The sequence below is a fragment of the Mustelus asterias genome, unplaced genomic scaffold (genome assembly GCF_964213995.1).
Source record: "Mustelus asterias unplaced genomic scaffold, sMusAst1.hap1.1 HAP1_SCAFFOLD_171, whole genome shotgun sequence".
Classification (NCBI taxonomy): Eukaryota; Metazoa; Chordata; class Chondrichthyes; order Carcharhiniformes; family Triakidae; genus Mustelus; species Mustelus asterias.
Genome location: NW_027590177.1, coordinates 610,759 through 634,229, shown reverse-complemented (window position 1 = coordinate 634,229; position 23,471 = coordinate 610,759). Strand labels below are relative to the sequence as shown.

The following is a 23,471-nucleotide window of genomic DNA, read 5'->3' as shown; positions in this document are numbered from 1 at the left end:
GAGGAGCAGATTCCTGACGGGGGAGAGCTGCGTCGCGAGGCGACCTTGTTCCAGACAGTGAGGAGGTCCTGGTAAAAGACGGGCAACTCCTGCAGGGTGGTCGGAAGGAGAATGTGCAAACTCCACACAGACAGTGACCCGAGCCGGGAATCGAACCCGGGACCCTGGAGCTGTGAAGCAGCAGTGCTAACCACTGTGCTACCGTGCCGCCCCAATATGCCCTGTTTGTGAACAGAACTCCCACTCACCTGATGAAGGGGCAGCGCTCCGAAAGCCCGTGGCTTCTGCGACCAAATAAACCTGTTGGACTTTAACCTGGTGTTGTGAACGCGGCCCGAACATGAGGAGCTGCGGTACCGCTCGGTGCAAACTGGGGCCGTGAAGCTCTTTACCGAGGTTCACCGCTTACACAACCTGCTTCCGCAGCGTTTCCGTCCACCCGCGAGATCCCTCGCCCCCTCCGTACCGTCAATCACCGCTAACCTATCTCCGAGCCGAAAAAACAGCCCGTCTCCGTCGCCATTATCCAGACTGCGCATGCTCCAGTCAGAACGGGCCCCGCCCCTCATTCACTGTGATTGGTTGGAGGACCAGCCTCTCCGCTCGGACCTCCAACCGCGCCCCTTCTCTTCCCATTGGTCCGCGCTGCCGTCAATCAGCCGGGCATTGTGACGGTGACTTGCTGTTTGTCCAATAATCACAGTGACAGAGTCTCAGTGTAACAATGACACACACAGGCTCCAATACAATCAGAGTGGGGATGGAGCACAGAGACAACACAGCAAAGCACTGACTTACTCTGAGTGTAACAGTGACACACACAGGCTCCAATACAATCAGAGTGGGGATGGAGCACAGAGACAACACAGCAAAGCACTGACTTACTCTGAGTGTAACAATGACACACACAGGCTCCAATACAATCAGAGTGGGGATGGAGCACAGAGACAACACAGCAAAGCACTGACTTACTCTGAGTGTAACAATGACCCACACAGACTCCAATACAATCAGAGTGGGGATGGAGCACAGAGACAACACAGCAAAGCACTGACTTACTCGGAGTGTAACAATGACACACACAGGCTCCAATACAATCAGAATGGGGATGGAGCACAGAGACAACACAGCAAAGCACTGACTTCAAAACAGAAAATGCTGCAAAACCTCAGCAGGTCTGACAGCAACTGTGGAGAGAGATTCCAGCCAACGTTTCGAGTCTGGATGACCCTTCGTCATGGATTGCCTTGATTTACTTTAGATTACTTACTCTGAGTGTAACAAACACAGTGTTTATTCCAATAATAAGTCAGGCTGCAGTGTGTTAGTGAACACAGTATTGGATCCAATGTAATGATAGTACAGAGGGTATAGAATCCCTACAGTGCAGAAGGAGGTCATTGAGCCTATACCAACAATGATCCCACCCCCAGCCCTATCCCCGTAACCCATGTAGTTATCCTGCTTATCCCTGACACTAAGGGCCAATTTAGCATGGCCAATCAATCTCATCTGCACATTTTTGGAGTGTGGGAGGAAACAAGAGCACCCGGAGGAAACCCACGCATACACAGGGAGAATGTGCAGACTCCACACAGTCAGCTGAGGCATGAATTGAACCCGGGTTCCTGGCGCTGTGAGGCAGCAATGCTAACCACTGTGCTGCCAGGCTGCCTGTGTTTTAAGAAATCTCATTAAAATCTGGAACTCGGATGGGGATATGGGTTGGTGTTTGGTGGGAATCAGATTTACAGAATTGGTTCCTGTCATAGCAACAATCCAATTGCTATATGTTGGTAAGACTGAGAGAAGTATTTAAAGTGGAGACCATCGGTGTGTTCAAGGATAATGATGGAATTTATGAACTTATGAACTGAGAAAATATTGAGAGCAAAGAAATCAATCTAAAAAATTGTAGTCACTTCACGTTGTTCCAGGAGACTGGTTGTGGAGATGTCAGGTTTTACACAGCACATGGTCATTCTGAATGGAGAATCTCTGAGTTGTACAATTCACATCATTTCAGGGGCCAGATTGTCTGCTCAGAAAGAGGAAGGTTTCTGTGACACCAATGAAAAGCAACACACTCACTCACAGACACCCTCACACACAGAGTCTCACACCCTGCAAATTATCTCCTGTCACTTTATTGTTTTTAGTCTTTTTGAAATAAATCCTGAATGAACTATAAAATCATTCAGAAGTACTTGTTGAGATTCCCCTGAAAGACATCTATACTGTTCATTTCACTCCCTGTAGTTGTGATTTCCATATTCTCGCCACTCTTTGTAGAGAAATTTATCCTGGATTTCCTATTGGATTTCTTAGTGACTGTTTTATATTGATTGTCTCCAGTTTCTCAGTAACTTCATTGCAGTGTTAATCTAAGCCTACTTGTGACTAATAAATAAAAACTTTACTTTTTGCTCTTCCCCACAAGAGGAAACACTATTTCTGGATCTAAACCTTTTATAATTTTGAAGACCTCTGCTCAGGTTACCCCTCAGCCTTCATTTCTCAAGAAAGAAGAACTAGCCTGTCAATCCTTTCCTGATAAAAAAAACACACACGTTTTGAAAATCATTTATGGGATGTGGGCATTGCTGGCTTGGCCAGTATTTATGGCTAATCCCTGATTGCCCTTGAGAAGGTGGTGGTGAGCTGCCTTCTACATTAAAATCTCATCATTAAAATCTTCTCTGCACCCTTTCCAGTGCCCGGATATTTTTTTAATAATACGGTGACCAGAATGGTGTGCAGTAGTCAGTAAGATTCTTGATCAGAGAGTCACAGATTTTCCTAAAGTGGTTTGAGCTTATCCATGGTTTTAAATTAGATTCTTAGGAAGCAACAATTTAAAAATGATGCGTAATAAACAGGGGGAAAAAAACAAGACCCATGGCAGGTGAGTAACCGAGGCCCCAGCACTGATCCTGCGTTACCCAAATAGGCACTGCCTGCCAGTTGGAAAAAGATCCGTTTAATCCTACTCTTTGTTTCCTGTCTGCCAATCAGTTTTCTACCCATCTCAGTACAACAGCCCCAATCCCATGTGCTTTACTTTTTGTGAAGAAGTTGCCAAGTTGGCGGACGAGGGGAATCGGGTTCACGTTATCGATCTCAGGGCATAATCATCAACAACTTGTATTTACACAGAGTGTTGTGGGGCTGGAGGAGGTTACTGAGATACTGAGGAACTTTTTTCAGTTCATTTTTACAGAATGTAGACGTCACTTGCTGGGCCAGCATTTCGTTCCCATCCCTAACTGCCCTCCATTTCAGAGGGCATTTGAGAGTCAACCACATTGCTGGTCTGGAGACACATGTAGGCCTGACCAAGTAAGGACGGCAGGTTTCCTTTTCTAAAGGGCGTTACTGAATCAAATGGGTTTTTACGACAATTGATTAAAGGTTGAGGTTTGTCATTAGACTTTTAATTGAAGATTTTAATTGAATACCAATTTCACCATCGACTGTGGTGGGATTCGAACCTGGGTCCCCAGAGCCTTACCCTGAGTCCAGTGATAATTCCACTGTGCCGCTGCCTCCCCTATTCATCCAATTGTTATTGTTTATCTCAGGGCGCAGAAACAACAGAATCCAACGTTGCCGGTCACACATGAAGTCGTCTATGTTTCAGCAGGCTGTAATACTGATTAAATCCCTTCCCACACATGGAGCAGTTGAAAGGTTTTGCCCCAGTGTGAACTCGCTGGTGTCTCTGCAGGCGGGATGGATCAGTGAATCCCTTCCCACACAGGGAGCAGGTGAACGGTTCTGTCGCAGTGTGAACTCGCTGGTGTTTCAGCATATAGGATGAATCAGTGAATCCCTTCCCACACACAGAGCAGGTGAACGGCTTCTCCCCGGTGTGAATGCGTTGGTGTCTCAGCAGGCCAGACGACTGAGCGAACCCCTTTCCACACACAGAGCACAGGAACGGCCTCTCCCCGGTGTGAATGCGTTTGTGTTTCAGCAGATCATCACTTCTTTTAAAGGTCTTATTGCATTCTGAGCATTGAAAAGGTCTCTTATCAGAGTGAATGTGTTGGTGTTGATTGCAGGAGGAAATCTGAGCAAATCTTTTGCCACAAATGGAGCAGGAGAACGGCTTCTCCCCTGTGTGAATGCGGCGGTGTCTCCAGAGGCTGGATGACTCCGTGAAAGCCTTCCCACACACGGAGCAGATGAATGCCTTCTCCCCGGTGTGAATAGGCCGGTGACTCAGCAGATGCTGCAAACAAGTAAATGTTTTCCCACACACAGGGCAAACGTATGGCCTCTCCCCAGTGTGAGTGCCCTGGTGTCTCAGCAGACTAATCCTTTTTTTGAAGGTCTTCTCACATTTAAAGCATTTAAAATGTCTCTTCTGAAAATGAATCTGTTGGTGAACGGTGCAGTGGGAGGACTGAGTGAATCTCTTCCCACACTGGGAGCAGCTGAATGGCCTGTACTTGGTGTGAACTTGTTGGTGCTCAGTGAGATGCACTGAGTCGCTGAACGACTCCCCACAGTGGGAGCAGCTGAACGGTCTCTCGTGTGTGTGAAGGAGCTGGTGCTCTGCAAGGCGGGAGGACTGGCTGAACCTCTTCCCGCAGTGGGAGCAGCTGAACGGTCTCTCGTCAGTGTGAAGGAGCTGGTGTTGGGCCTGTTCCTCAGAGGTTTCAATGCTTTCCCCAGAGTCAGAGCTTTGAAGAGGCTTCTGAATAATGTGATTGAGTTGGTGAGCCAGCAGGTTGGAAGAACACATGAATTTCTTCCCACACACGGAGCAGGTGAATGAACTCTCACTATTGCGAGTTCGCTGTCGTGTCAGCATGTTTTCCAGCTGTATCAATCCCTCCCCACAGGAGGAGCAAGGAAACAGATTCTCACCAGTTTCCAACTGAGATGGTCAATTAAATCCCTTCAGATGTACAAATCTTCACATCCCAATGAATTGATTGACTCTGTCTGACGTGAGATTTGTTTGTCCAGACTGCAAATCCTCCTCTTCTATTTCCTGCAAAATAAGTTTACAAAGAATTACGTGGCTGGCACGGTGGCACAGTGGTTAGTACTCCTGCCTCACAGCGCCAGGGACCTGGGTTCGATTCCGGCCGTGGTTACCTGTCTGTGTGGAGTTTGCACATTCTCCACTTGTCTGCGTGGGTTTCCTCCGGGTGCTCCGGTTTTCTCCCACAGTCCAAAGATATTCAGGTTAGTGGATTGGCCATGCTAAATTATCAATTTTTCCCCCAGGATGTGTACGTGAGGGAGATTAGTGGGGTAAATAAGTTGGGTTATGTTGTTGGGGCCTTGGTGGGATGCTCTGTCGGAGAGTCGATTTGATGGGCCAAATAGCCTCCTTCCGAGCTGTGGAATTCTATGAATATATCTATCCTGGACTGACAGTGATGACTTTTGTAAACTCCCGTTACAGGATATTGGAAAGGAGGATTTACAGCAAGAAAACACAAACCAAACATCACGTCGAGATCTGACAGTCACTCGGATCATTAGGAGCTGATTGTTATTGTCTTTGAACATGGAAGGAGAATACACAAACAGGCCATTCGGTTTATCGAGTCTGTACTGGAGTTTATACTCCACATGGGTATCCTCTCATTCTGATCACCACATCTCAGCTTTTCAGTTGATTTTTCCAATCCCTTTTCTCTCATAGGCTCATATATTTTCCTTTTGAAAGCATCTAAAGTATTTGTGTCAACCACTTCCAGTCGCAGTGAGTTCCAAATTCTAACAACTGTCTGAAGAAAGAAACATCTCCTATTTTCCTGTTTGATTTATTTGTTGTCTGTTCATGGTTCCCAGTAAAGGAAAAACCAACAAGTGGAAACATTCCATTCACATCTACCTACTTATCCCATTCAGAAAGCCCGTATCAGAAGAGACAACATTTTCTCTTGGTTTGAGCTTGTGGTGTGTAAATCCTCAATTTCTAACCCCCTGTAAAAAAAAAGTGTTCAAAATCCATCACGATAGAAAATCCAGGTACAAGTAGTTCAGAAAGCTATTATTTGTTATGAGGGGAATGGAGTAAAAGCAGTGAAGTTATGTTTCAGTTGCACACGGTGAGTCTGTATCTGGAGCAATGTCTACATTATCGATTTCCTTATTTAAGGAAAAATATAAGTGCATTAGAAGAAGTTCATAGTAGGTTTAGTAGACTAATACCTGGAATAGGTGGATTGTCTGATGAGGAGCAGTGAGACAGTCTCTGCTCGAGTTTAGCTTCTGCTCGAGTTTAAAAGAGTAAGAGGCAACTTAATTTAAACCTTTCACATCCTGAAAGGTCTTGGATGCAGAGATTCATAGAGTCATAGAGGTTTATAGCATTGAAACAGGCCCTTCAGTCCAACTTGTCCATGCCGCCCCTTTTTTTAACCCCGAAGCTAGTCCCAATTGCCCGCATTTGCCCCATATCCCTCTATACCCATCGTACCCGTGTAACTGTCGAAACGCTTTTCAAAAGACAAAATTGTACCCGCCTCTACTACTACCTCTGGCAGTTTGTTCAAGACACTCACCACCCTCTGTATGAAAATATTGCCCCTCTGGACTCTTTTTATCTCTCCCCTTAAACCTATGACCTCTAGTTTTAGACTCCCCTACCTTTGGTTTTATAGACCGCTATAAGATCACCCCTCAGCCTCCTGCACTCCAGAAAAAAAAGTCCCAGTCTATCCAGTCTCGCCTTATAACCATCAAGTCCCGGTAACATCATAGTAAATCTTTTCTGCACTCTTTCTCGTTTAATACCATCCTTTCTATAATAGGATGACCAGAACTGTTCACAGTATTCCAAGTGTGGCCTTACTAATGTTTTGTACAACTTCAACAAGACGTACCAACTCCTGTATTCAATGTTCTGACCAATGAAACCAAGCATGCCGAATGCCTTCACCACCACTCTGTCCACCTGTGACTCCACTTTCAAGGAGCTATGAATCTGTTCCCCCAGATCTCTTTGTTCTATAACTCTCCCCAATGCCCTACTATTAACTGAGTAAGTCCTGCCCTGGTTCAATCTACCAAAATGCATCACTTCGCATTTATCTAAATTAAACTCCATCTGGCATTCGTCAGCCCACTGGCCCAATTGATCAAGATTCCGTTGCAATCAGAGATAATCTTCTTCACTGTCCACTATGCCACAATCCTGGTGTCTGCAAACTTACTAACCATGCCTCCTAAATTCTCATCCACATCATTAATATAAATGATAAATAACAGTGGACGCAACACCAATCCCTGAGGCACACCGCTGGTCACAGGCCTCCAGTTTGAAAAACAATCCTCTACAACCATCCTCTGTCTTCTTTCATGAAGGGGCAGTGTTCTGAAAGCTTGTGGCTTGTGCTACCAAATAAACCTGTTGGACTTTAACCTGGTGTTGTGAGACTTTTTCTGTCATCAGGCCAATTTTGTACCGAATTGGCCACCTCACCCTGGATCCCGTGAGATTTAACCTTATGCAACAACTTACCATGTGGTATCTTGTCAAAGGCCTTGCGAAAGGTCATGTAGAGAACATCAACTGCACTGCCCTCATCTACCTTCTTGGTTACTCCTTCAAAAAACTCAATCAAATTTGTGAGATATGATTTTCCACTCCAAAGCCATGCTGTCTCTAAATGCCACTCACATGACTGTCTCTAATCAGTCCTTGTGTCTCTAAATGCCTGTAGATTCTGTCTCTCAAAATACCTTCTAAAAACTTGTTAGAACTGTTGTTTACTCTTATGGGAGAATCTTGCGGTCACTATTTAAAAAACAGTGCTGCCCATAGAGACAGAGATGAGATGTTTTTCTCTCAGTGGGTTGTGACTCTTTGGATCTCCGTTCCTCAAAAGTGGAAGTAGAGCCTGATTTCAATTAGATATATCTCTTGGGGCTAAAGGGATATTATGGGGTGGGGGGTGGGATTAGGGTATTGAATTTGAGGATCAGCCATGACTATAATGAATGGCAGGGAATGCTGAAAGAGCTGAATGATCTACTTCCGCTTCTATGTAAACATGAGGAGCCTGGGGCTGAAGTGTAACGAAAAGGCTATAAGGCATAGGAGCAGAATTGGGCCACTCGGCCCATTGAATCTGCTCCACCATTCAATCATGACTGATATTTTTCTCATCCCCATTCTCCTACCTTTTCCCCATAACCCCTGATCTGCTTATTCATCAACAACCTATCTATCTCTATCTTAAAGACACTCAATGACCTGGCCTCCACAGCCTTCTGTGGCAAAGAGTTCCACAGATTGACCACTCTCTGGCTGAAGAAATTCCTCCTCATCTGTTTTAAAGGATCATCCCTTTAGTCTGAGGTTGTGCCCTCTAGTTCTAGTTTTTCCAACATTGTGATGTGGAAACATCCTCTCCACGTCCACTCTGTCCAGGCCTCGAAGTATCCTGTAAGTTTTAATAAATTCCTCCTCAACCTTCTAAACTCCAATGAGTACAAAAGCCGTGTAACCGCTTCAGCTAAGTACACAGGGATGCAACCTCTCACACTGAATATGTACATGACCCATCAACTTCTCTCGGCTGCAAACGTCAGGTGCAGCCTGGGAGTGGGTGAAGCTGTTTGAAAATCTATTGCTCATTGTTGGAATGCATTAATCCCGATGGGTGCATTAGGACCCGGTGGGAGCAGAAACACAAAGACCCGCCCACTCACGGTTGCGTCACCAAGACACCAACGCGTGCGCTCTGTTCCCCGCTGAATCAAGATGGCGGCCGTTAACCTGAGCTTCGTCTCGGGAAAAAGACCTGAAGCTGCAAACACGGGACCTACGGGCTCATATTCGAGGTTTGAGGCCTTCACCAGATATTTAGAAACCCTCTACGTCCATCCGCCGCTTCCATTGCTCCCTCTATGTTTCTGCATCCTTACCGGCTGCTGATGAGACACAGGAACTTCCCTCCAGTTGCTTTCACCCGCACTGCGAACGCCGTTGCTTACTGCGCATGTGCATCTCTCCCATGCAAAGAATAGGGAACTCTTCCTATTGGTCCGGGCCCTCATTCAGTGCGATTGGTTGGAGGACCAGCAGCTCCCGCTCGGTCCTCCAGTCCCGCCCCTCATTGACTCCGATTGGTTGGAGGACCAGCCGCTCCCGCTCGTTCCTCCAGTCCCGCCCCTCATTCACTCCGATTGGTTGGGGGACCAGCCTCGCCCCCTCTTCCTATTGGTCCGGAGCTGCCGTCAATCAGTCCCCAGGCATTGTGATGTGGAGCATGCGCAGTGTCATTGCTGTCCTTGGCGCTTGTTTGTCCCGGAGAAGCGGAGTCAGCGTTAGGCGGTGGCTGGGAGGATTTGGAAACACTTTGTGGATCCGCAAACCCTTCAGAATCATTGTCAGCTCCCTGGTTTGCAGCTGCGGGGCTTCTCCCTCCCTCCCTCCCGGGAACAGGCGCAGGTTAACGGCCCCATCCTGGCTCAGCCACTGGAGGATGGTTCACATCAGAGGATGGGGGAGGGGGACAATAAATAAGGTTACACTTTGGCCTCAAATCAATGAGGACTCTGATCTCTGGGAAGGAAGGAAACCCTGGGAGGTGGGCGGGGAGGATTCACAAACACCCGCTGGAGGCCCCAACACCCCCAATAAGACCCATTGGTTTTATTGTCAGTCTGCAGACAGCAGCTGGAGAACTGAACCCAGACAGAGGAGAGGGAGAGAGAAAACTGGGAGTGGAGGAAAGAAATGGTGAGATGGGTTTGGATTTCAGTCCAGGGAGGAGGGAGAGTGTGTGGGACGGGGATTTACTGATTTAGGGGAACAAGAGAGGAAAAAATATTCCAGAGAAACGAGAATTGCCTGTTTCGATTTTTTTTCCTACACTGACAGTGATTTTGTAAACTTCTTTTGCAGAATATTTGAAGTGGAAGTTTTACAGACAGGAAACTCAAATCAAAATTCTTACTAATATTTCACAGTTGCTCAATTTATCAGCACACGAACACTGTCAACCTTAGAATGTGGATGGAGAAATGTTTCTCTGTTCTGTCTGTGGGAAAAGATTTCAAACATCAGTGTGACTGGAAAAGCACCGAGACACATGCACACACCGGAGTGAGAGCGTTCCATTGAACTGACTGTGGAAAGAACTTTCACCAGTTACACAGCTTGAAAAAATATCACACCATTCAAAGTGAGGTGAAACTGTACATGTTCTGTGTGCAGATGAATCTTGAACTGATTGTCCAACCCGGAGAGACACAAGGATACTGGCACCATGGAGAAAAGATGGAAATGTGGGGACTGTGGGAAGGGATTCCGTTGCCCGTCTGACCTGGAAACTCATCAACGGGTTCATACTGGGGAGAGACCATTCACCTGTTCCACGTGTGGGCAGGGATTTAGCAAGTCATCCACACTGGGGAGAGGCCGTTCACCTGCTCTGTGTGCGGGAAGGGATTCACTCAGCTATCCAGCCGGCAGGCACATCAGCAAGTTCACGAGTGATTACAGGGGTTGAATTCTGCTGTTATTGTTTCTGCTCTCAGTTACATCAGGACTGCATTTTGTTCATTCTTACTGTTCGTCAATGGGCAGGGTCGGAGGGTTTCTTTCTGCTGGACTGGCCGCTCTCACGACTTTGCTTCCAATGGGCTGATGCTTTTTGAGCCTGGGAGAGCACATTTCCACTGAAATGATCCACAAAAGCTGGTGAAGGATATTTATTTTATCCTGGGTCGTAAATAGTATTTTTCCACCCATTACAGGGAGATCTAAAATAAATACAGAAAGTGTGGAAAAACACGGCAGGTCTGGCAGCATCTGTGGAGAGAGAAACAGAGTTAATATTTCACGTCCAATGTAACTCTACTTCAGAAATAAAGAGAGGGAGAAATGTGATGGGTTTGATGCTGGTGAGAAAGGGGGGAGGGTCAGATAGAACAAAAGGGAAAGTCAGGGATTGGTTAGAGGGCGGGTGAAGATTAAATGACAAAAATGTTCTGGAATAAAAGGCAAAGGGAGAGGTAATGGTTGTGGTAAAGAAACAAAGCATTGGTCCAGAGTAAGTGTGAATGGCAGAATAAAGGACAGCTCTGTCTGGAAGGAAAAAAACATGAAAACAAGATGCAGGCTGACTCAGCAAATAAAAACAAATCAAAATGGAGGAGAGAGTTCAGGGTGTGAAGTTGTTGAACTCAATGTTGAGTCCAGACGGCTGTAAAGTGCCTCATCGGAAGATGAGGGGCTGTTTGTCCAGCTTGTGTTGGGCTTCTCCGGAACATTGCAGCAGGCCGAGGACAGAAATGTGAGTGTGAGAGCAAGGTGGTGAATTCTAATGGCAAGCGGAAGGTCAGGGTCATGCTTGTGGACTGAGCAGAGGTGTTCCACAAAGAGGACAGGGAACAGGCTACAGATGAATTAAAGAGAAACCATTTGTGTCCAGAACATTGTGAACATCCTTTTACTCTGGTTGTCTTTGATCCTCAAGTCATTTTCTGTTTGTTTTAATCATGTTCTGTTTCATTAATACATTTTATCAGTAAAAATATTTGATTTTTCTGGTCTTTTCCTGATTGATGCACTTTAGGGAAAGTGGGTGAGAGGGGTTGGCAGGCTCTTTAACAGAAAGTGAGTCCCTCTAAGGTAATTGGCAAAGGAGCCAGAGGGGGAGATGAGATTTTATTTTATTTTTTGACACAGCGAGTTGTTCTGATCTGCCTGAAAGCAGATTCAATAGAATCTTTCCAAAGGGTAAAGACTTGAAGGGAAGAATTTGCAGGACTGTGGGAACAGGGCAGAGTGGTAGCATGAATCCTTTCAAAGAGATAGCAGGGGCATGATGGGCTAAATGGACTCCTGCAGCCTGTCAATCTCAGCCTCCTGCTTCTGTGCAGGTTAAAAGGGACAGATTTCAGTGCAGCCTCTTCCCTGTATCTGTATTTAAAGAGACGGGTTTCTCTTTAGCTCTGAGTGACTGATATAACAATTGGTTGGAGGCCCATTTCCCACTCAGTCCTCCAGCACCTTCCTGTCTCTCTATCAGTGCGACGCCCAGGGCAGTTTCCCAACTGGGGCGCAGGCCCCATTATTCTCAGCTAAATTCAGCCCTCAGCTCCGTTGCCTGGCTGTCATTGACACGAGCAATAGAGAGACAGAAAGGTGCCCCAGGCTCAAATGGGAAGTCGAAACACAGGAATTTAAATGAACTGTTAGCATCTCTCTAACGATCGATAATTTTTAAAAATGAATTCTAAACCCAGTGAGTAAATTAAAGAATCACAAGACAAAACTTCAGGTTCTATGATGTTTACTCCAACAAACTGGAAGCAACAATGACTAAACACTGTTCTTCGTAGGGAACATTGCCCTTAAACTAAAAAATTGAACTTTGCCCTTTTACTCTTAACACAATGAAATATCCCAGTCAACGGTTATATTTTACTCTGCCTTGGAATGTTGACACTCAATTCTCCAAGAATGAGTCCAAAGTGATTCTTTACTCCTCAAGGGTTTATTTCCATTGTTTTCCTTTTCCAGTCTGGCAACCTTTAATCCCAGAACTGTCCTTCACAGTGATGGTTCTCCTGGACATTTTCCCACTAACACAAGCAAGGCGAATCTTCCAGCCTTGTTTTGCAATTTTCAGGAATTTGTTACCAAATTCGATATAGGAGCAGAAGTCGGCCATTTGGCCCTTTGAATCTGCTCCACCGTTTATTTAGATCATGGCTGATCTGTTTGTGTGGAGTTCCACATTCTCATTCTACAGCCGATACTTTTGATTCCCTGATCCAATAAGAATTGGGATAACGGCAATATTCTGCTGTTGCTGGAATCTGAAACAGAGACAGAAGATGCTGGAGAATCTCAGCAAGTCTGACAGCATCTGTAGAGAGAGAATAGAGACAACATTTTGAGTCAGGATGAATCTTTGTCAGCTGAAGACAAGGAAAATTGGACAAAAGTTATACTGTAAGGGTCAACAATTGGGAAGCAATCTATTAAACCTCCTCTGAACCACTTTCAATGCATTTGTATCATTTCTTAAATGGGAGACAAAAACTACATCCAGTTTTCAAGATGTGGCCTCAGCAATGCCCTGTATAACTGAAGTATAACATCTTTACTTCTATGTTCAATTTTTCTCGGAATAACGGATTGTATTCCATTTGTAAGAACTTTGATTTATTTGAACTAAGATTTATGGGGGTTCTCTTATTTACAATAACCTCCCTCATCGTAAATCACACCAGGTTCCAGTGACTTAACCATATGGCAAGAAAGAACACTTTAAATGGTGAATTCAGAAAGTTTATTCACCATTAAAAATGCACCAAGTCAGAAAGATAAAAAACAAAGTATCGATTAAGAGTTAATAAAGAAAGCTTTACTTTAACAATTGAACAGACTTCTCTCCCTCTCAGACCAGGACATGAAGTGACGGCTCTGAAAATGGGGATAACTTGTAAAACCAACAGCTCTCAACACCTCTATGTAAACACCTCTCCCTCCACCTCTCTCTACCAAAGTGGCTTCTCAAGACCACTTTTCAATCCTTTAAAAATGTCAAACAGCTACCTCAGCAAATTCCCATAAATCTTCAATTATAAACTAAAATATACATGAGTTTTCAGGCAATTTAAAAACAAATGAGCTGTGTGCTGAAAGGGTGAACTTTTCTACAGAATCTAAAGGGGTGGGGGGTGAGCAGCAAAAACTTGGCACACAATTACATCACTTTACACAAGTTTAAAAAACTTCTCTAACAAAAAACAAACTTGATTTTAAACTTCATCTATTAATTTTTTTGTTATATTCCTCACCTTAATTATTTTAATATGATCAGTTTTTGTTAGGGATGGGTAACTTCTGTTCTTTATAAACTGGTTCACTCATTTTTAAAAATTCTATATGGGCTCGGAGAATCAGAACCCAGAATTTATCATCCTTACCCTGTTTATCTTTTTGCCACCACTCCCTCTATTTTGATTAAACATTTTATCGTAAAAGTTAAATACTGCGGATGCTGGAATCTGAAACAAAAACAGAAAATGCCGGAACATCTCAACAAGTCTGACAGCATCCGTGGAGAGAGAACAGAACCAATGTTTCGAGTCTGGATGATCCTTCATAAGCGCTCTTACGAAGTGTCATCCAGACTCGAAACGTTGGTTCTATTCTCGAATCATTTAATCGATAAGTTTCTTGTTCTTAGTTTCCAAATAGCAGGTAAGAGACCTGTCCGGTTCCCACTTGAGCTCTGATTTTTCACTGGCCATGCTTGGGTAGGATTATAACCATTAGAATCTACTCTCAGAGGTCCACTTTTCAGTGCAGTGCTACTTGGAGTATACCGTCACCACCGACTATTGGGTCACAAGTCCCTCACAGTTCTTATCACAAATTTAGGATAAATTGATTTAAACAATGCATGAGAATGCTTCTTAATTTTTTAGTCAACTGTTGATTGTTGATTGGTCAGACCCCCTGTTCACAGATTTGGTATCTCAGCCGCTGAACAAATTTACCTCTAACTCTTCTGAGTAAATATTCTCACCAGGTCCTCTATCGGGGCCCTGCAAAGCAGCTTAATGGTCCGTGATTGCAGAAACTGAGCAGTCACAGGAATGTGGTCAAGATAGTCCAGTCCCATAATGCCTCACATTCAATCTGCTGTCCTTCAATTATAACAGAATATGTGGCTGTATGTAGCTGCCTCGGCCATGGTCAACCCCAACACTGCCTTCCTGAACTGCTACAATGCCTGAGGTGTCAGTACACCCACAGTGCTGTTAGGGAGGGATTTCCAGCTACACATTCCAGACTTTCACTAGACTGTAGGTGGATATCAGATTGATATATTCCATTCAACCACACCCAAGGTGAGTTATTCCAATTCCTTTATTGTCCAGGACAATATATTTACAATATCTTTAAAACAGAAATTAAACATTCCCATTTGATTTCAGGTATTAACATATTCTGTTAGTTTGTTCTTTATTGTCAATGTCAGGCTGGGGTTGTTCCCCTTGGAGCAAAGGAGGTTGAGGGGAGATTTGATAGAGGTGGACAAGATTCTGACAGGTTTAGATAAGGTGGACAAAGAAAAGCTGTTCCCATTTGCTGATGGGACAAGGATGAGGGGGTCACAGATTTAAGGTTTTGGGTCAGAGATGCAGGGGGGGGGGGGGGGGGAGGATGTGAGGAAGAATATTTTGATGCAGCGAATGGTAATGACCTGGAACTCGCTGCCTACGAGGGTGGAGGAAGTGGAGACAATAAACAATTACAAAGGAAATTGGATGGGCATTTGGGAGGTTTCAAACAGAAATGCTGACTAAATATCTCTGAACTTCCTAACATCCTGTCACTCTGTGATCCTTGTGAAATTTGAAACCAGGTATTCGCAACAAGACTCAAAGAGCATCAGCTCACTGGAGGCAAAATCATGAGACCGACCAGTCCAACAGAAAGAAACCCTCCGACCCTCCCCATTGACCAACTGTGAGAATGAATAAAATGCAGTCCTGGATGTAACTGAGAGCAGGAACAACAACAGCAGAATCCAACCCCTGGAATCACTCGTGAACTTGTTGGTGTCTCAATAGGGCAGATGAAACACTGAATGCCTTCCCACATTGAGAGCAGACGAATGGCCTCTCCCCCGTGTGAACTCGCTGGTGTTTCTGCAGGCTGGATGAGTCAGTGAATCTCTTTCCACAATGAGGGCAGGTGAATGGCCTCTCCCCAGTGTGAATTCGCAGGTGTTTCTGCAAGTTGGATAAGTCAGTGAATCCCTTCCCACACTGAGAGCAGGTGAACGGTTTCTCCCCAGTGTGAACTCGCTGGTGTATCTGCAGGATGGATAATTGAGTGAATCGTTCCCCACATTGAGAGCAGGTGAACGGTTTCTCCCCAGTGTGAACTCGCTGGTGTGTCCGCAGGTGGGATGACTGAGTGAATCCCTCCCCACACTGAGGGCAGGTGAATGGCCTCTCCCCAGTGTGAACTCGGTGGTGTGTCTGCAAGCTGGATAACTGACTGAATCCCTCCCCACACTGAGAGCAGGTGAATGGTCTCTCCCCAGTGTGAACTCGCTGGTGTGTCCGTAGGTTGGATAACTGACTGAATCCCTTCGCACACTGAGAACAGGTGAATGGTCTCTCCCCAGTGTGAACTCGCTGGTGTGTCCGCAGGCTGGATGACAGAGTGAATCCCTTCCCACACTGAGAGCAGCTGAATGGCCTCTCCCCAGTGTGAACTCGCTGGTGTGTCCGCAGGTTGGAAAACTGACTGAATCCCTTCCCACACTGAGGGCAGGCGAACGGTCTCTCCCCAGTGTGAACTTGCTGGTGTCTCTGCAGTCTGGATGATAAAGTGAATCCCTTCCCACACACAGAGCAGGTGAACGGCCTCTCCCCAGTGTGGCTGCGCCGATGAATTTCCAGATCAGATGGAGCTTTGAATCCTTTCCCACAGTCCCCACATTTCCACGGTTTCTCCATGGTGCGGGTGTCCTTGTGACTCTCCAGGTTAAACAATCAGTTAAAACTCACACAGAACACAAGTACAGTCTCTCCCCACTGAATGCTGCGATGTATTTTCGGGCTGTGTATCTGGTTAAAGCTTTTTCCTCAGTGCACTGGAACACTCTCAATTGACTGTGTCTGTGTCTAGGTGCTTTTCCAGTGATGCTGATGTTTAAAATCTTCTCTCGCAGACAGAACAGAGAAACATTTCTCCTTCTAGATTCAAAGGCTGATGATATTCAGGTCCAGATGAATTGAGTGACTCTGTCAGTTATTTGGTTTGAGATTTCTGTCTGTAAATCTTCACCTTCTGATATCCTGTAAAAGGAGTTTATAAAAGCCATCAGTGTCAGTGCAGGATAGAAATTCAGAACAGACAGTTCTAGTTTCTATGGAACATTCTTTCCTCTCTCATTCCCCAAAAGCTGTAAATCTCCATCCCACACACTCTCCCTCCATTCTCACTCTGCTGTATCTAATATTCACCCTCCCAATTCTCCTGAAGGTACTGATTGAGGCTGATTGACAGATCCATGCTCACTGCTTCCTGCCCAGCACACACAAATCATAACTAAAAGGAGCTGCAATCAGCAATTCGGCCCATCGAGTCCGCTCAACCATTCATAGAATCATGGAATCTACAGTCCGGAAGGAAGGCATTAGGCCCATCGAGCCTGCACCAACAACAATCCCAACCAGATCCAATCCCCGTAACCCCCCATATTTACCCTTCGAATCCCCTAACACGAAGGGTCAATTTATCATGGCCAATCAATCCAATCCACACATCTTTGGATTGTGGGAGGAAACCGGAGCACTGGAGGAAACCCACGCAGAGATCATGCAAACTCCACACAGAGAGTGACCCAAGCCAGGAATGGAAGCCAGGTCCGTGACGCTGTGAGACAGCCATGAAAACCACTGAGCCACCGTGCCGCCCAGATGTACCTGAGCACCATTTTCCCCACAGTATCCCCTGGATCCCTTGATATCTTGAATAAACCTATCAAACCCTCACTTGAAAATTCTTGATGACTGAGCTTTACAGTCCTCTGAGGTAAAGAATTCCAAAACTTCACCACATCCTTGAGTGAAGAAATCCCACCTCATCTTCGCTTTCTTTCCAAATAAATGTACTTTATTGCAGGACCATAAATAAAATCTAATCTGTACAATAGAACAAAACTAGACATATCTCTGTCCTATATTAGTTTATTGTTCCCTTAAATGTCAGCCATCTCCGGTGGAAACCAGCCTTTAAATGTGAACATCAGGAAAGAGACCATCCTTTTAGCCAGATAAATAAATGTGTCAAGCTGAGGAAGCAAAGGATGTCAATGTCTTTAAGAGAGAGACCTGGGCCAACCTTTCCAGAGTCTGCAGCCTCCCTGGATTCACTTCCTTTCCCTTCAGTTGCTGCAAGTCCCCAATTTCCCCCAGAATGAGAAAAGAAATGGAAAGGGGTGGGCGGGGGGGGGGGGGGGGGGCGGAGAAAGTGTGTTACTCACAGATGTTGGCCTCTTTTAAGGTCAAACCAAATAAACAAACTCAAATTAAATCGGGACAAAGTAAAAGGGGCAGCTCCCCAAAAGGAGGGGGAGCAGCCAGAACAGAAATCAAAGTACAAAGGAAAAAGCGAGATGTTGGCCTCTTTTAAGGAAATAAGTGATAAATAAGTTATCCGCCAGAGTTCGATGTCATCTGACCGCTTGTTTGGAGAATAAAACATACTTAGGTACCTCGCTTCATCTGGGATATGAAGCATAATCCTCAGAAGTGTGATTCATGTCATCTAAAATAACTCACTTCAGACAGGAGGAAGTTTCAGTCTGTGTGCAGCTCAATCTGAGCGTCACAAAGACCTGATTGGCTGGAGGACCAGTGTCCTTCCGGTCCTCCAGGTCTTCCCATTGGTCAACACCTCAGTATGCAGGTCAGGATGCGGGCTACCCCGCTCATGCGCAGTGTCCCCTTTCCCCGGACATGCGCAGTCCCGGGCCGGGGGAAATCTCCAAGCGGCTTCTCGCTCCCGCCAGCCGGCTGTCTGCAAACCTTGGCTCGAGGATGTGCAAGGGGAGGGGCAGGGGGAGGGAGGGGGGGGGGGGGGGGGGGCGGAGCTCCTGCGCACTGGAACCCCATGACGTAATTGCGGAAGAGACTGATTCTTATTGGGTCATTCAGGCAGGCTCCATTGTGGACGTCACAATGCGGAAACTCGATTGGTTCAGATTCAGACTCAAAACTTCCTCTGGACAACATCTGGGAGGAAATCAATGTTTCCCCCTTTCCATTTATTTTCTCATTCTGGGGGAAATTGGGGACTTGCAGCAACTGAAGGGAAAGGAAGTGAATCCAGGGAGGTTGCAGACTCTGGAAAGGTTGGCCCAGGTTTCTCTCTCTCTTAAAGACATTGGCATTCTTTGCAGTGTTCCACATGAATTAGAATTGTCTGATCTGAATTTCTATCTCGTTCTGACAGTGATGACTTTTGTAAATTTGTTTTACAGGATATTAGAAGGAGAGGATTTGCTGATAGAAATGTCAAGATCTAACAGTCACTCAATTCATGGGAGCTAGATGTCATCGGTTTTGAATCTGGAGGAAGAAACGTTTATCTGCTTGAATTCGGTGAACCATTGGTGTGAACAGAAAAGCATCGAGGCCCGTGCAACCCGAGTGACAGTGTCCCAGTCCCGAGTGACAGTGTCCCAGTCCCGAGTGACAGTGTTCCAGTCCCGAGTGACAGTGTCCCAGTGCACGTATTGTGAAAGCTGCAGGAGAGACAAAAAGACACTCAGATCATGGAAAAGTCATGGAAATGTGGGGACTGTGAAAAGTCATTCCGTTCCCCATCGGTGCTGGAAATTCATCGACGCAGTCACACCGGGGAGAGGCCGTTCACCTGCTCCAATTGTGGGAAAGCGTTCTCTCGGTTATCGATCTTGCTAACACACCAGCGAGTTCACACTGGGGAGAAGCCATTCACCTGCTCTGATTGTGGGAAGGGATTCACTCAGTTATCGCACTTGCTGATACACCAGCAAGTTCACAATGGAGAGAGGCCATTCACTTGCCCCGTGTGTGAGAAGGGATTCAGCGTTTCATCCACACTGCAGACACACCAGAGAGTTCACACTGGGGAGAGGCCGTTTATCTGCTCCATGTGTGGTAAAGGGTTTGCTCAGTCATCCAACCTGTATTCACACCAGCGAGTTCACACCGGAGAGAGGCCGTTTCCCTGCTCTGTGTGTGGGAAGGGATTCACTAACTCCGCCAACTTGCTGAGACACCAGCAACTTCATACTGGGGAGGCTTCCTTCACCTGCTTTGAGTGTGGTAAAGGATTCAGTGATTCATCCAACCTGTTTTCACACCAGCGAACTCACACTGGGGAGAGGTCATTCACCTGCTTTCTGTGTGGGAAGGGATTTAGTCAGGCATCCAGCCTGCAGACACACCAGCGAGTCCACACCGGGGAGAGGCCATTCACCTGCTCAGTATGTGGCAAGGGATTCAGTGATTCATCCAACCTGATTTCACACCAGCGAGTTCACACTGGGGAGAGGCCATTTAACTGCTTTGTGTGTCAGAAGGGATTCAGTCGATTGTCTAACCTGCTGACACACCAGCGACTTCACACTGGGGAGTGACCGTTTAGCTGCATTGAATGTGGAAAGGGATTCACACGATCATCCCACCTGCTGAGACACCAGCGAGTTCACAAGCGATTACAAGCATTGGATTCTGCTGTTAATCACACCCAGGACTGAACCATGTTCATTCTGATAGTTGGTGAAGTGGGAGGGTCGGAGGGTTTCTTTCTGCTGGACTGGCCAGTCTCACGACTTTGTTTCCAGTGGGTTGATGCTCTTTGAGCCTGGGAGAGCACATTTCCACTGAAATGATCCACACAAACTGATGAAGGATGTTTATTTAATCCTGGATCATAAATATTGTTTTTCCTACCACTAAAGCTAGATCTTAAATAAATACATTGGTCTCTGTTCCATTGAGTCCACAGCACAGGGCCAGATCAGTCGGCACAATTGGTCTGTGTCAGTATTTATGCTCCACATGAGCCTCCACCCACCCCTCTTCATCTCACCCCATCAGCATATCCTTCTATTCCTTTCCCCCTCATGTATGTATCCAGCTTCCCCTTCAATGTATTCATGCTGTTCACCTCAACCACTTGCTGTGGTAGTGAGTTCCACATTCTCACCACTCGCTGGTAAAGAGGTTTCTCATTAAATCCCATTAAGATTATTGAATCTCTGAAAATGCACGCAGCATTTGTAACAAAAGGAATGAATTGTCAGCGTGGATAGAGGTCATAGAGGTTTATAGCATGGAAACAGGCCCTTTGGCCCAACTTGTCCGTACTCTTTTTTTTAAAACCCCAAAGCTGATCCCAATTGCCCGCATTTGACCCATATCCCTCTATACCCATCGTACCCATGTAACTGTCTAAATGCTTTTTAAAAGACAAAATTGTACCCGCCTCTACTACTACCTCTGGCAGCTTGTTCCACTCACCACCCTGTGTGAAAAAATTGCCACTCTGGACACTTTTGTATCTCTCCCCTCTCAACTTAAACCTATGCCCTCTAGTTTTAGACTCCCCTACCTTTGGGAAAAGATATTGACTATCGAGCTGATCTGTGCCTCTCATTATTTTATAGACCTCTATAAGATCACCCCTCAGCCTCCTATGCTCCAGATAAAAAAGTCCCAGTCTATCCAGTCTCTCCTTATATCTCAAACCACCAAGTCCTGGTAGCATCCTAGTAAATCTTTTCTTCACTCTTTCTAGTTTAATAATATCCTTCCTATAATAGGGTGACCAGAACTGTACACAGTATTCCAAATGTGGCCTCACCAATGTTTTGTACAACTTCAACAAGACGTCCCAACTCCTGTATTCAATATTCTGACCAATGAAACCAAGCATGCTGAATGCCTTCTTCACCACTCTGTCCACCTGTGACTCCACTTTCAAGGAGCTATGAACCTGTACCCCAAGATCTCTTTGTTCTGTAACTCTCCCCAACGCCCTGCCGTTAACTGAGTGGGTCCTACCCTGGTTCAATCTACCAAAATGCATTACCTCGCATTTACCTAAATTAAACTCCATCTGCCATTCGTCAGCCCACTGGCCCAGTTGATCAAGATCCCATTGCAATCGGAGATAACTTTCTTCGCTGTCCACTATGCCACCAATCGTGGTGTCATCTGCAAACTTACAAACCATACCTCCTATATTCTCATCCAAATCATTAATATAAATGACAAATAACAGTGGACCCAGCACTGATCCCTGAGGCACACCGCTGGTCACAGTCCTCCAGTTTGAAAAACAACTCTCTACAACCACCCTCTGGCTTTTGTCAAGAAGCCAATTTTGTATCCATTTAGATACCTCACCCTGGATCCCGTGAGATTTAACCTTATGCAACAACCTACCATGTGGTACCTTATCAAAGGCCTTGCTGAAGTCCATGTAGACAATATCAACTGCACTGCCCTCATCTACCTTCTTGGTTACCCCTTCAAAAAACTTTGAGAGACATGATTTTCCACTCACAAAGCCATGCTGACTGTTCCTAATTGGACCTTGTGTCTCTAAATGCCTGTAGTTCCTGCCTCTCAAAATACCTTTCAACAACGTACCCACCACAGATGTGAGGCTCACTAAAGTTAAATATGTGTGTCCTGATTGACATTACAGAGGCTTGAAAGGTGACCAAGTCTGGGATCTAAATATGAAAGGGTATTTGACATTACGGAATGGCAGGAAGCTAGGAAAAGATGACAGGATCTCTCACATTAATTAACGATGACATTAGTCCAGTACAGAGCGACAACCTTAGCCTGAAAGATCAGGATATAGAATCAGTTTGGGTCGAGATAAGAAATAGTAAAGGTATGAGATCTTGTGTGGGAGTGGTTAATGGGCCCCTTACCTAAGTTACACTGAACTTATTTATTTATTTTGAACATGACACTAATGATGATTAGAAATGATTGTCGTAAAATCACATCTGGTTTACTGATGTCCTTAAGGTCGGCAGATTTGCTTCCCTAATCTGGTCTGGCCAACACGTAACTCCAGATCCATAGCAATGTGGTTGCCTTTAATTGCCCTCTCAGTTCAAGGACAATTAGGAATGGGCAATAAATGCTGTACCAGCCAGCGACACCCACATCCCATGAATAAATAAATGTTGACATTGTCTGTGGGGAGAGAATAGAGCCAATATTTCATGTCTAGATGACCCTTCATCAGAGGGGTCTGACCCCTCTTCTATTTTTGTAAATATTGACATTGTTTATTTTATTAGTCTGAGGATTTACTTTACCAAATAATAGAAACTTCATTCTACTCAGAGTCAGTGACAACTTATTTTTGACAAACCAGCACTAACAATTTCAATAAGCTCTTGAAGGTCCCACCCACAGCAAAAATATTGGCATCATCTGCAAATAAAACAAATTGTAATAATGTTGATATATTTCAAATGTCCTTAATATATAAAATAAACAATTTAGGGCCCAAAACAGATCCCTGTGAGACTCCACACACAATATTCACACAATCTGATTCACAATCATCTATTGTTACAAATTGTTGAGATTTTCCAAATAACTTCTGAGACAATTATTCACCACTCCCTGAATCGCATATGTTTCCAGTGTTTCAAGTAATATTCCATGGTCAATTGTATTAAATGCTGTGTAAGATCAGTAAAAACCTCTATTGTAAATGTCTTTTTATCCACAGGATTCATCATTTCCTCCACAAATTCCATCAGTGATAATGAGATCGACTGACTTGATCTGACTATTACACAGTGAGTTACATTGAGCAATGGAATTATCAGATCATTTAGCAAATGACTTCTCTTTTCTCTGAAAAACAAGGAAAGTGAAGACACGCTCCTGGAATTAGTAAAATCACATTTGTCATCAGTTTT

At 45.2% G+C, this 23,471-nt stretch overlaps 3 protein-coding genes across 5 annotated transcripts in view; all 3 read right to left on the bottom strand.

The window, feature by feature from the left end:
• LOC144485202 (uncharacterized) overlaps positions 1 to 23,471 on the bottom strand; it is a 199,433-nt gene that overhangs the window by 4,239 nt on the left and 171,723 nt on the right. Inside the window, exon 1 of one of the 3 annotated variants that reach the window (XM_078203410.1) lies at positions 467 to 516. The exons of 1 other annotated variant lie outside the window; for it this stretch is intronic. The gene's annotated coding sequence lies outside the window, so the exon portion shown is untranslated. Of the gene's footprint in view, positions 1 to 248; positions 517 to 23,471 lie in introns of those variants that run through there. One more of the 3 variants, XM_078203409.1, reaches the window with a different exon arrangement.
• The window catches only part of LOC144485232 (uncharacterized), a 155,905-nt gene that overhangs the window by 124,875 nt on the left and 7,559 nt on the right, over positions 1 to 23,471 (bottom strand). The window lies entirely within an intron of this gene.
• LOC144485228 (uncharacterized) overlaps positions 3,224 to 23,471 on the bottom strand; it is a 36,905-nt gene continuing 16,657 nt past the window's right edge. Inside the window, exons 4-6 of the mRNA XM_078203435.1 lie at positions 15,559 to 16,467; positions 13,921 to 14,001; positions 3,224 to 4,882 (exon numbers count right to left, since the gene is read on the bottom strand). Coding sequence (XP_078059561.1) covers positions 3,614 to 4,882; positions 13,921 to 14,001; positions 15,559 to 16,467 — 2,259 coding nt within the window. The 3' untranslated portion in view covers positions 3,224 to 3,613. The remainder of the gene's footprint in view (positions 4,883 to 13,920; positions 14,002 to 15,558; positions 16,468 to 23,471) is intronic.